Source organism: Oryctolagus cuniculus, chromosome 6, assembly GCF_051225735.1.
Source record: "Oryctolagus cuniculus isolate XC-2025 breed Fujian yellow rabbit chromosome 6, ASM5122573v1, whole genome shotgun sequence".
Lineage (NCBI taxonomy): Eukaryota > Metazoa > Chordata > Mammalia > Lagomorpha > Leporidae > Oryctolagus > Oryctolagus cuniculus.
Window position 1 is genome coordinate 94243209 of NC_142872.1, and position 12949 is coordinate 94256157.

At 42.3% G+C, this 12949-nt stretch overlaps 1 protein-coding gene across 2 annotated transcripts in view; it reads left to right on the forward strand.

The window, feature by feature from the left end:
- The window catches only part of PREX2 (phosphatidylinositol-3,4,5-trisphosphate dependent Rac exchange factor 2), a 334883-nt gene that overhangs the window by 81453 nt on the left and 240481 nt on the right, over nt 1-12949 (forward strand). For both annotated transcript variants that reach the window (XM_002710460.6, XM_089336348.1), the window contains exons 6-7: nt 2159-2320; nt 6856-6989. In XM_002710460.6, the coding sequence (XP_002710506.2) occupies nt 2159-2320; nt 6856-6989 (296 nt within the window). The remainder of the gene's footprint in view (nt 1-2158; nt 2321-6855; nt 6990-12949) is intronic.

Genomic DNA, 12949 nt, shown 5'->3' on the forward strand with positions numbered 1-12949 from the left:
CTCCCACATGGGTTGCAGGGACTCAATCACTTGAGCTATCACCATTGCCTCCTAGGTTGTGCGTTAGTTAAGAAGCTAGACTTGGGAGCAGGGCCAGGACTCAAACCAGGTACACTAATCCTGGTATGTAGATATCTTAACATGGTGGCTTATTCTCTAGTCTAAACACCTACCCCCGTTTAAACCATTCAGCACAGTATATCCTGCATAGGTGTTAGCCATTATTATTCATATAATGAGTATGCCTATTTGTACTTAGCAAAAAGGAGGTCAGTTCAGAGCCCCTTCTAGTAGTACAGAAGTGACAGTCTCCCTTTTTTGCAAAGGGAAAGAACCATGAAAAAACTATTGACTCACAGATATATAGTGATTGTCTTGTTCTCCCATCAACTGAAAAATTGTGCTGGGATTCTCTTTGATTTTAGGCATTTTTATTTATTCACAGAAAATATTAAAGGGATTGAACTAAAGTGTTAAAGTTATACTGGTCTTAGTTGTGCAAATTGAGATTATTGAGTTTACCATTCAGCACAGGATTCATAGCAAGTAACTGCCTGAAGATTATTGCTAGTCATTATGGCTATTACATAATGTATTACCTTTAAATATTACATAAATTCATGTCCCAACTCAACAGGTACCCATGGGCACAATCCCATAGGGCCCCACATCAGGGCCTGCAGGGACCTGGCCACTTCTCATGATGTACATGCACTTCTCTTTTACAATTTCTGGAGAAGCCTATGTATCTTTTATGGTTTTGGGATCTGGTGTACCAGTTTCAACACTGTCTTGGTAGTGATGCGATATTCTGCAGAATAAAACATGAACATACTGAAAGTGTGATCACAACCGATGGCAAAACTCTCAGCAAGAAGAAAACTCGACAGAGTCTGACACTGCGTACTTCCTCACTGTATGCTGAGAATTAAGGAAATTCATTTACGGAGTTGCCTGGGGGTCTGTGTAATTGTGTTAGCTACATGTTGATGGCAATGGTAGGAAAGAAACAAATGACTAATTAAAAAGTAATGTGGTCACAAACTGTCTAGACAGTGGTGAAGATGTTTAATTTTGTGCTTCTAAACAACAGCTAACAAGACCTTTTAATATATTTAAAAGATTAAAGATCACTCTAATTGTGATATCCTACATCAGAAAAATGGAAATAAAAAGCCCCCCCCAAAAACCATCCACACCAAAAATAAGAAAGGAAGCTATTGAATCTATGGCAGCTCATTAATCACTGAGAATGGACCTGAGTAATCGTGGAAAGAACAGAAATTGCTCTGGTAGTGATCAAGTATTGTGGAATTTATGAATTATTTTTTCTGGAGTATCATACTTAAAAATTTTGCTTTATTGTATATATTTATAGTTTCTCAAAAAATGTTAGAAAATAAGCCATTGTATTCTTTTTTGAAATTGTGAGACACATTCATTTGAGGATTTATGTTCTGCTGGACTCTACGGAGATGAAATTAGCGTGTAAAGATGGGCGCCTGGTAGCTGGATTTTTGGTGCTGCAGGTTAAGCCGCTGCTTAATTGGCAGCTTCCCATGTCAGAATGTCAGTGCGAGCCCCCAGGTGCTGTACTTTTGATCCAGCTTCTTGCTAATGTGCCTGGGAAAGCAGTGGAAGTTGGTCCAAATACGTGAGTCCCTGCTACCCATGTAACTGACTGGGAAGGAGTTCCTGGCTCCTGGCCTCTGCTTAGCTCAGCCCTGACTATTGAGGTCTTTTGTGGGAGTGAACCATTTGGTGGAAGATTCTCTCTCTCTCTCTCTCTCTCTCTCTCTCTCTCTCTCTCTCTGTCTTTTAAAAGAAATTTGCTTCTGTTAGAGCGGTCAGATAGTTAATGATTTGATAGTTAACTATCAGGTCAGATAGTTAATGATTTGAAAGAGAAACCTAACAGTTGTTAAAAACAAAGTAAGTTTGAGAAAAAATTAAAGTGACTGCAAAATGTGCATTGGGGTAATGCTTATTCATTGATCAAAACTTTTGTTTCTGATTCTAATTTTAGCAGAGTTTATGGTGTCACTCATCAAAGTGGCTCTCAGAATCTTTGCAGTTTTCATTTCCAGGTCAATCTGAACCTGCTGGACCCCAAAGCTGAAGACCAAGGGGAGTTTTGATTTTTTTTGTATATTACCAGGAGTTACTGAAGCGGACCCCACGGAAACACAGTGACTACACCGCAGTGATGGAGGCCCTCCACGCCATGAAAGCTGTCTGTTCCAACATAAACGAGGCCAAGAGACAGATGGAGAAATTGGAGGTTTTAGAGGAATGGCAGTCTCACATTGAAGGCTGGGAGGTAGGCTTACTTTGCTCAACAATCGAGCTTAAAATAGTTTGGTTGGTTCACATCCTTGGAATGAAACTATTGGCAATGGATGGAAGGGGGAAAGTGTCATTTTCCCAGATATTGCTAGAGGACTCTAATCAGTTCTGAAAAGTGTTAGCTTTCATTACAATTGTAATGTATCTTTAAGGTGGCAGTTAATTGACGTAACTTCCTCTAGAGAAGTTTGAGACTGAGTCAGTAGATACTGTGTAGTCTCCTGGATTTGGGGCTGTGCATGATGAGCCATCATTTTTCCTGCCTTGAGCTGGGTCAAGAAATACATAGCCTGAATGCTTGAGAGAGCAAAGAAGGGGACAAGTGTTCAATATGTGTTCTGTGGTGTGCTTTTCAGATTCTAAATTAGATACTTGGTGTTGAATTTCAAGTCTACTTAATATCTCTGGGTTTTGGTTTCATTGTTTCTGAAATGAAGGAACTGGAACTGGCTGTGATCTGGTTTTGGGGGTCCATTGAAGATGAAAAACGTTATGGTTTCAGCAGTCATTAGGGAAAGATTTATAAAAATGACAAAAAAGTGCGAATGTGTGTGCTCAGAATCTGTATTTCAGCTATGGTAACTTTAAATCCAGATTTCTCATGTGGCTGAAGTCCTATATAACTTTACTGCTATTTAAAGAAAAAAATAAGATTGTCTTTAAATTGCATTAATTTAAAATAATATGAGCTTTGTGGTCTAGGATAATTTAATTCTTGTTACAAAATAACCATTTAAGGTGATTTTTTTTTGTTTGTAAAGAAGATTTAAAATGTTCCCAAATACTATATCACATAAATGCAAGCGTGTGGCTTTTATCCTTGGGGCTTTATAGTTGACTAATTTGTTTCTTATCTTCAATATGTTAGTTTTCATTTAGACCTGAAGTTCTGTCTGTCCAGATATGCAAAGAAACCTCAAATGTTGACCCTAGGAAATTCTGTTTGTCTACCCTGGACTGTGGATCTTTTAAAATGCCGACTGGGGTCTGGCTTAGCCTTCCCTTTGTATTCTTCTTTTGCAAGTGTCCAGGGTGACCTCCTCTTTCAGCATGAATGCTATCTCTTTCAATCACTCAGAATGGTTGTGTGTTTTACAGTTGATTCATGATGATGATTCCTTTCCTAGGGAGCAGTTGTCCTGCTGGGATGAGAAAAATGGAGTCAACTTCGCTTTTGCAGCTTTGTTGTCCTTCAGACATTTAAAGAAACAGTGAACTTGCTTTAAATATCAGGATTTATCAATAAAATCTGCCAGGCTTTTTATTAAAAAAAAAAAAAACACTTCAGAAACTATTTTTCATGCTCCAGGGAAATGGAATCTGTCATGATTTTTTTTTTCCTTCTGGTGTATATCCTAACAATTGAGTGGACTGCAGAAATGAAAGATTTCTTAAAAATTATAGGTTTGGTTTGCATTGTATGTACAAGGTGTTCACAAGGAAATGTATGTGGATCATACTATTGCATAGCCCCTCAATTTGTGGGTACTTCGACTGTCCTGGTCTTAGGGATCTACAACACTCTGAGTGCAAGAGGGAAATGGAGCATTAAGGCAGAAGGTGGGTCTAGGTAATTCTGTTGAGTATTTGGGAAAACCAGATAGGACTTCAGCTTTAGCCAGCACAGTGAAAATGGTCTAAATGTCAGGTTCCATGGAAGGTGGCAACATGAATTCCACTTACGTGAATTTGACAATGAGTATGTGAGACAAAGCCATATAGTGTTGGGAGTTCAGACTTTGAAGGGTACAGGGGTCAGCCAGCTGATGGCAGCTTGTGATCAGAGCCCGAAAACCCATCCAGTCCACCTTCCTGGAGAGAGTGGAGGCATCTGTTGGTCCCATATGGGCAGTTTAGGAGAAACTGCTGAACTGATAGGACACCTAAGGACAGACTCATACAGGATGAATTCAGACCCTGGGAAGGAGCAGGAATGGATAAAAGTGGGATTGTTCAGGGGATGGAGGGACCGTTGCTCAGCTTGCTGGCAGCTTTGTGTGGAGGTGGAGTGGAGGTGATAGGAGACTGGAGTTAGATCAGGGCCAAGGTCGGAGGCAGGTGTCATGACCATTACAGAAGAGAGCACCTTGAGAGTTTGCAGGGTTGGGCTCTAGTTCTTCTGTAGGCTCCTGCAGACCCTCGGGACCACCAAATGGATGACACTTTGGCTTCAGAAACTAAAATTCTCTTGAGTGGGATTCCCCATGGATTTGTACTACTTCCATTTTAGGAGGATTCTTCTCTCACTTAAGCCACTTCATTATCTGGGTCTTATTTCCCCATGAATAAAATGAGGGCATTTTTTTGCAATAAATTCTCTCAGGTAAATTGTCTGTCAAGAATTTTGTGCTACTAAGTTGTCACTTACATTCCAGTATGCTAATTTTAACTAAACAAGTAATTGAAATTTAGTATTGGCTGGCGCCGCAGCTCACTAGGCTAATCCTCTGCCTTGCAGCACCGGCACACCGGGTTCTAGTCCCGGTCGGGGCACCAGATTCTGTCCCGGTTGCCCCTCTTTCAGGCCAGCTCTCTGCTGTGGCCTGGGAGTGCAGTGGAGGATGGCCCAAGTGCTTGGACCCTGCACCCGCATGGGAGACCAGGGGAAGCACCTGGCTCCTGGCTTCGGATCAGCGCGGCCATTTGGGGGGTGAACCAACGGAAAAGGAAGACCTGATCAGCAGAGAAACTCCCAAATTCAGCTGCCAGCTAATGTGCACAGTGGGAGGCAGAGGTGATGGCCCAGTAGTTGGATCCCTGACTCCCAGGTAGGGGACCCTGATTTGGCCTGGCCCAACCCCAGCTGCTGTACACCAGTGGATTGCACATCTTTGTTGTCTGCCTCTCTCTCAGTTTCTCTGCCTTTTAAGCAAGTATTTTTTTTTTAAAAAGAGGTTTATATAGCTCAAAATTAAAGAGGTTCAAACACATGGCTCTGGCATCTGTTTGGTTCAGGTGAGGACCCCCTGGTGGATGGCATAAGAGCATGTGAGGAAGATACAGTTAGTATGTGTGGAAGGATTTGGGGGAGGTACTAAGCTCCTTTATAACTCCTCTTCCCTGAAACCAGTCAGTCACAGGAGACTTGCATTAGCTCATTCCTAGTGTAGTGTCCCCAAGACCTACTTACCTTCTTCCAGCCTTGGCCTCTTAGAAGTTTTGTCACTTCAATGAGCTGCACCTGGGACCCAGCCTTGAGCACACAAACTTCAGTGGGGCAAACCATGTCTAAACCAAGGCAGTAAGCCTCAAAAGTTTGCTCAGCTGTTATAATCCTCATTATGCAGACTTTAAAATGAAGACCATTTAACTTATCCAGATTCTTAGAACCAAGAGGTGATGAAGTTTAGAGCTGAAAATAGGCAATCTGATTCTAAAGCTTATATTCCTTATCAAGTGACATTGTGTCTACTCAGAGCAAAACAATGAATTCTTTGGATTAAGTTTGCTTTCCTGTTTGCCTTTTAATGTCTGCATAAGTTAATTTGGGGTAATTACTTAGAATATTTATTTAGTGTGCAAAATCGGACACTATCTGGCCGGCGCCGTGGCTCACTTGGCTAATCCTCTGCCTGCAGCGCCAGCATCTCATATGGGTGCCAGGTTCTAGTCCTGGCTGCTCCTCTTCTAGTCCAGCTCTCTGCTGCGGCCCAGGAGGGCAGTGGAGGATGGCCCAAGTGCTTGGGTCCCTGCACCTGCTTGGGAGACCAGGAGGAAGCACCTGGCTCCTAGCTTCAGATCGGCGCAGCACCGGCCGTGGCGGCCATTAGGGGAGTGAACCAACGGAAGGGAGACCTTTTTCTCTGTCTCTCTCTCACTGTCTATATCCGTCTCTCTCACTGTCTAACTCTACCTGGCAAAAAAAAAAAAAAAAAAAAAAAAAAAAGGACAATATCTGCAGTATACTTTTTAATGTATCAGCTTGTCATTCTGGCTGGCTTACATGAATCACTGTAAGTTTAAGGAGGGTATTCTCTTTATTTTGTAAAACTAAAGCCATGTTCCTTAATTTTATATACTTGCTCATGTAAGGAAGGAAGGTTAAAATAATCTTTGTCTCTTTATTTCTTTTCTTTTCCATCCTAGAGGTGAATACATAAATTAGTATCTGTTGAAAACTAGACAATATCATATACTTTGTAATATGCCCATGGAGACCTTTTCCCATATTAGGAGAAAAAAAGAAAGGAAATAAACATTAACAAGATTATAAATTAGTTTGAAATAATTTGCTCTAAAAATAACCTAATATGTGCTGTGTATGCATATACACATAAAATATTCTTTGAGGATCCCCATGGCAGTTCTGTCTGCTGAGGCCAACCGGGAGGAACTGGAAGAGGAATAAGACCTATACTCAGTGTGTAACTCTTTGTACTGTTGGGGCTTTATCCTCTGCATATATGGCTTTTAAAGATAAAAGTAACTGTAATTATAAGGAGAAAACTAACAAGATACAAACTTTAGTCAGGTAATCACACGTTGTTATTTGTGTTTTCCCTGGTTTAGGGGTCCAACATCACTGACACCTGCACTGAAATGCTAATGTGTGGAGTCTTACTGAAAATTTCTTCTGGAAATATTCAAGAACGGGTGTTTTTTCTTTTTGATAATCTTTTGGTGTACTGCAAAAGAAAGCACAGGTAAGATCCAAAAAACAAGGCACACTTCAGAAATGGCTCAGGTGTCACACAAGATCCAACTTTTCATCTGCTTCCCAGGGCTCAGGGACTCATCAGGCGGCAGCTTCAGCTCCTCCCAGCCGGTTCTCTGATTGCTCCTTTCACCATCTTGTTAGATGTAGTTGAAAGCCATTAGCAGAGAACTCAGTTCAGGTCTACCACGTGGTGGTAGGAGCCCAACTGTACTTGCTTCCTTGTAGGGCCCACCTTAGTAGGAACCTGGAATCAGCAGTGGAGCTGGAACTTGGGACTCCAACCCAGGCACTCCAATAAGGTATATGGATGTCCCAACCAGCTTCTTATCCACCGCACCAGATGCTGACTCTGCAAAACGCAACTTTATCCAAGACAGATTAGTTTTAGTGAAATGATGCCAATAAGTTTCATTCAATTTAAAGGAGAAAAGTGAGGCTGAAGGTGTGAGATTTCAAGCGATTGTATATTCCCAGTTCAGAAGTTATGGGATTGTAACAACTGTACCACATTAACATTTCAGATGATGTAATGAGGCCATGAAGGTGCAGAACATATGCAGAGATGGATTTTAGTTGCTTATTTCTTCTGAGACAGAATCTGCATGCTGTCTCAACTTTTCTCTGTTTTTTTTTTTTTTTTTTTCCTTAGTCATTTCCATCAGAGAATGTTTCAAGTCTTTTGGAAGAAATCTGCTTACTTTATATTGTGTGAATGGAACTATGATGCTGACAGATTTCAGCAGAGCCAATTAATGTCTGTTTGCCAAGTACTCCCTACACTTGGACCTGGATAGGTTGAATGAGGGGTGGATAAACATTAAACATTTTCTGGAACCAAGAAATGAGAATGAGACAAAACTGACAAATTTAGAAGGCAGGATAAAAGGATTACCATTCTTTATATCTTGAATTTTTTTTTTTCCTAATCAGTTAGCAATGTGCCCAGACCAAGTTACTGAAGATTTGGTAGCCATGCTCCTGGTATTCAATAATGATGTCATGTGGATTGTCATATTGGGATAATATAGTAAGATATATTAATTCAAAAATATAGTGATTTGAACTGAAAAAATGTAGTGCTTTAACTTGTACATTTGTGAAAGGAGACAGGTTAGGATTAGAGCCAAAATATAATTCAGTTGTTGTTGTCTTTATCTTAATGAGTTTTTTAAAAAAATCTTTTTTACCACATGTGAAAATTAGCTTATTTATTTTACAATGAGCTTCTAAATTCTTTGTGTTTGATAGTAAGATTGGGATGAATAGAAATAGACTCTAGGAAGATATTGAAGAGATTGTCAAATTTACTTGTGTACATCTCATTTAAGAAATTGTAATGTGAAGCCAGGTGCTTTGCTGTAATTAATGAAGACATCTGTTTGAGAATGAGATCCTTTTTCAGCTCTTTCAATCTTAACAATATATATATATATGCCTGTTCTTTATCCTGAGCTTTTGCAAAATTAACATCAGTGTACAATTGATGATGTGATAGGGTTTCATGGCTATAATGTTAAATAAGTTAAACAACAGATAAAACTTCAGAGAATTAAAATCCTGTTAGTTAGCAAATATCCTTAATGAATGTGTAAACATGGACCAAAAACGTAATGGTTAGAAATGGAAAGAAGTAGTAGATCAGTGTGTCTCTTTTCCCTCCAGGGTTGGGGAAGTTCTGTAAGAAGCTGTCTTTCCCTTCTTAAGAATGCTCATCTACTTTATGAACTTAACTTCAAAGTAAGATTTTTAAGATTTACAGTTCCTTTAGAAATCATGAATAAACAACCTTTACAGACTTCAATAGTGTTGTGATTACAAGAACCACAGACCTGATAAATTAATTTAAAAAAATTATTTATTTATTTGAAAGGCAGAGAGACAGAGAGACATAGATCTCCCATTTGCTGCGTTTGCTTTGCAAATGCTATTACGGTCAGGGCTGGGCCAGGCTGAAGCCAGGAACTCACATGGAACCTGAGTCTCTCACATGGGTGACTGGGACTCTGCTACTTAAACCACCACCTGCTGCTTCCTAGGGTGCACACTAGCAAGAAGCTGGAATGGAGAGTGGAGCCAGGATTTGAACTCAGGCACTCTGATATGGGATGGAGGTATCCCAAGTGGCAACCTAACTGCTGAGCCAAAAGCTCACCCCTATACATTCTTTAAAGGGCATTCTAGTTCTGAATCTTTATAGTATTATTAATCTTAGAAGAAGCTAGTTTATTAAAAATAGTTTATTATGTACTGTAAGGAGACATTGTTTAAGTTGGCTTGTTTATAGGCTTAATAAGATAATAATACAATACATTTAGTTTTTTTGCAGTTTATATTTTGTATTCAGTGGTTTCTAAAATATATATCCATTTTATAGCAATAATTCATTTTAATTCATGCATAATACTCCATTAGTTAAATATATTACACTTTAAATTAGTTAAATATATTACACTTTAATTCTTCATTCTCCTATCAATTGACTTTTGGATTATTTCCATATTTTTCTACTATTATGAATGTACTTGTACATGTTTCCTGGTCATAATAAAATGAAAAATTAGGAAATTAGGAGAGAAGTCATTAAATCATGATATTCAAATATGCAGCATTGCAGTATGGAGCAACCAGTGCCTTCAATCTTTACAGTTTAACAAATATGTTTTCTTAAGGGATCAAAGAACTTTATTTAAGCTAAGTGCTATAGTATTGATCAGATGCTTGCTAGAGTTTTAGGCTGAATATTAACATCCACAGGTCAGGTGAAAATACAAAGCTTGTACAAAGTTCACAGCAGGATCATAAAGACAGTGAGTCTCAGATAAACTGGACCAATGATGGATTCATACATATATAAGACTAGCATTATACATAATGTTTTACATAGAGACAAATTAATTCTTATATATCAATTAGCATAGTTTTCTTTATTAGTGGTGAAAGATTACTAAATTTTGATGTGGGTTTAGGACAGATAACCTAGGAATCTGACATCTTTTCCAAGGAAAGAGCCCAGGGTATATGCTAGTATTTTTGAGACCCCCTTCTTTATCCATCATGTCCACCCCAGGGCAGGTATTTATACGTATTTGATGCCTGCATCCTGTATCAGAGCATTTGGGTTCACATCCAGCTTCCACTCCTGGTTCCAGCCTCCCGTCAGTTGTTACCTGGGAGGCAGCAGCTGAAGGTCAAAATAGTTAGGATCCTGCTACCCACACGGGAAACCAGGATTGTTTGCTTGACTTCTAGCTTCAGCCTGTCCAGCCTTGACTGTAGTGGGAATTTTGAAAATGAATCAGTGAATGGCAGCTCTGTCCATCTCTTTCTAGATCTCAAATAAAATAAAATGTAAAAAATTTTGTCGCTCCCCCTCTTCGTGGAGGAACGACACAGGACCCTGCGCTGTTCTTTCGTCTGCTCGGCCCTCCCCGGGTTTGCTGCTGGTTCTTCCCGGGTTGGCTACTATCCCTTCCACCTCCGTGGAAGGGCAGTTCCCCCTGGCCACATTCCCCACTTCCGCAGGGGAGCGGCACACCGCCGGCCGGCTCTTCTCGGGGGCTGCACGGGTTCCCTTAGATGTTCCCCATAGATGTTCCTGGTGCATGCCGTCTCTCTCCTCCTTTATAGTCCTCCTCCGCCAATCCCAACTCGGCTGCCCACACGCCGAGTACGCTGCTCTCCAATCAGGAGCAAGTCCTACAGTTAATTGGTTGAACTGGAGGCAGCTGTGCGGAAGCTGTTTACTTCTCTCCCAGCGCCATATTGTGGGAGAGCAGATGCATAGAACAAGTCCCAATTCGAGTAACTTAGTCTAGTCCGGATTGCTCCCCACAGATCCCCCTTTCTTTTTATTTTTTAGCGTTGATACACGCCTGTCTTCGGTGTCCCGCGGTACACACTCTGCTCTACTTGCTAGAGTTGCCACAGGCTCTTACAAGTCCTATCCATCAGGCAAAACCGAATCCGGGTCCTCTCTTCGCCATGTTGTGAGGAGGTTTTTAGGCGCTGATGCGTGCCTGTGTTCGGTGCCCTGCAGCGCATGCTCTGGTCGAGCCTGCAGGGGCTTACAAAACCTATCAGGCAAACCGAATCCAAGCCTTCTCATTGCCGTATTGTGGGGGAGACTTACTGATGTTAATTCGTGCCTGTCTTCGGTGACCTGCGGCGCATAAGCTGCTAGCCGCCCAGGTGCTCATCGCCTCAATCAGGCAGACCGAATCCAAGCTCTCACATTGGCATGTTGAGGGGAGGCCTTTTTATTTCTCTATTTCTCTAACTCCGGGCATTCCTATTTCTCCCATTTTACTTCTATCTTCCAGCATTCCTATTTTTCTCACTTTCTCTTATCCCTGCGGCTTTCCGGCACCTCGCCCCGCCGGCGGGTTCCCGGCTCTGCGCCGCTTCAGCCCGCGCGCCTCTCTCATCTGCGCAGCTTCCCGGCTTTGCGCGGCTCGGCTTCGCGCGCTCCGCGGTCTCCACGCTTAACCCTTTCGCGTCTGAACCACGGCCTACGCCAGCCCCGTTCCCTATCTATTCACGCCCCGTGCTCTCTCTGCACGCGGCGGCTTCCGCGAGTAACACAGCGTAGCTTGCGTCTCCACCACTAGCATTCAATCTAAGTTCCCCGGGCTAGCCTGGCGAATTCAACCCAGCGTACGTCTCCGCCCCACGGTTTGGCTTCCCGTCCTTTGCTCCCCGGGCTAATCAGACGGATCCCAACCTGGCTTACGTCTCAGCTTCTGGTTTCAACTTTTCGCCCCCTATTCCCGGGCTAACTTGAGAACCCCAAAGTGGCTTTCGTGTCCGCCTTGGCCTGCCCCCCCGCGGCTTCAATTTCCCTAACATTTTTCTCTACCCGGTATGTTTCCCCAAACTTTCCTCCAACGATATTCCTTCCTCATTTCTCCTGGCCTCTCCCCACAGTCCACATCCGAGTCTGTTTGTTCTAGCTTTCACTTTCGCTTTCGACCTTAGAGATTTCTCCCAGCTTCCCCCCGTAGTCCGTATCTGAGTCTATGCCTAGGCTTTCAATAGCTTCTTCCGGCTCCTTTTTCGTCCGGCTTTTCCCTAGGCTGTTTGCTAGTCTCTCTCTCCGATATTTTCCCAATTCTTCCCGTTTCTTCCCTCCTAAGTTTCATATCCGTCCTAAGTTTCCTATCCGAGCTAGGTTTCCTATCCGAGTCAGGTTTCCTATCCGAGTCACGGCACCATTATGTCGCTCCCCCTCTTCGTGGAGGAACGACACAGGACCCTGCGCTGTTCTTTCGTCTGCTCGGCCCTCCCCGGGTTTGCTGCTGGTTCTTCCCGGGTTGGCTACTATCCCTTCCACCTCCGTGGAAGGGCAGTTCCCCCTGGCCACATTCCCCACTTCCGCAGGGGAGCGGCACACCGCCGGCCGGCTCTTCTCGGGGGCTGCACGGGTTCCCTTAGATGTTCCCCATAGATGTTCCTGGTGCATGCCGTCTCTCTCCTCCTTTATAGTCCTCCTCCGCCAATCCCAACTCGGCTGCCCACACGCCGAGTACGCTGCTCTCCAATCAGGAGCAAGTCCTACAGTTAATTGGTTGAACTGGAGGCAGCTGTGCGGAAGCTGTTTACTTCTCTCCCAGCGCCATATTGTGGGAGAGCAGATGCATAGAACAAGTCCCAATTCGAGTAACTTAGTCTAGTCCGGATTGCTCCCCACAAATTTTAAAAAGATTGATTTGAACAGTGATGAACCGATTTACAAGAAATTTTTTTCTTGCAAGGTACCATGATATTATTTCCTACCTGGTGGAATATGCAGTTACTTACATTTTAACTGACTCTACATGTTTCTTTATTTTTGACATCAGTTTTATAGCTACCTTTCCCAATTGATAATCTGTAGCATTTACTCAGGGATATTAATGAAGGACATTTAGAAGCTGTTATCAAAGTAACCATGAGGATGGTAGGGTGTTG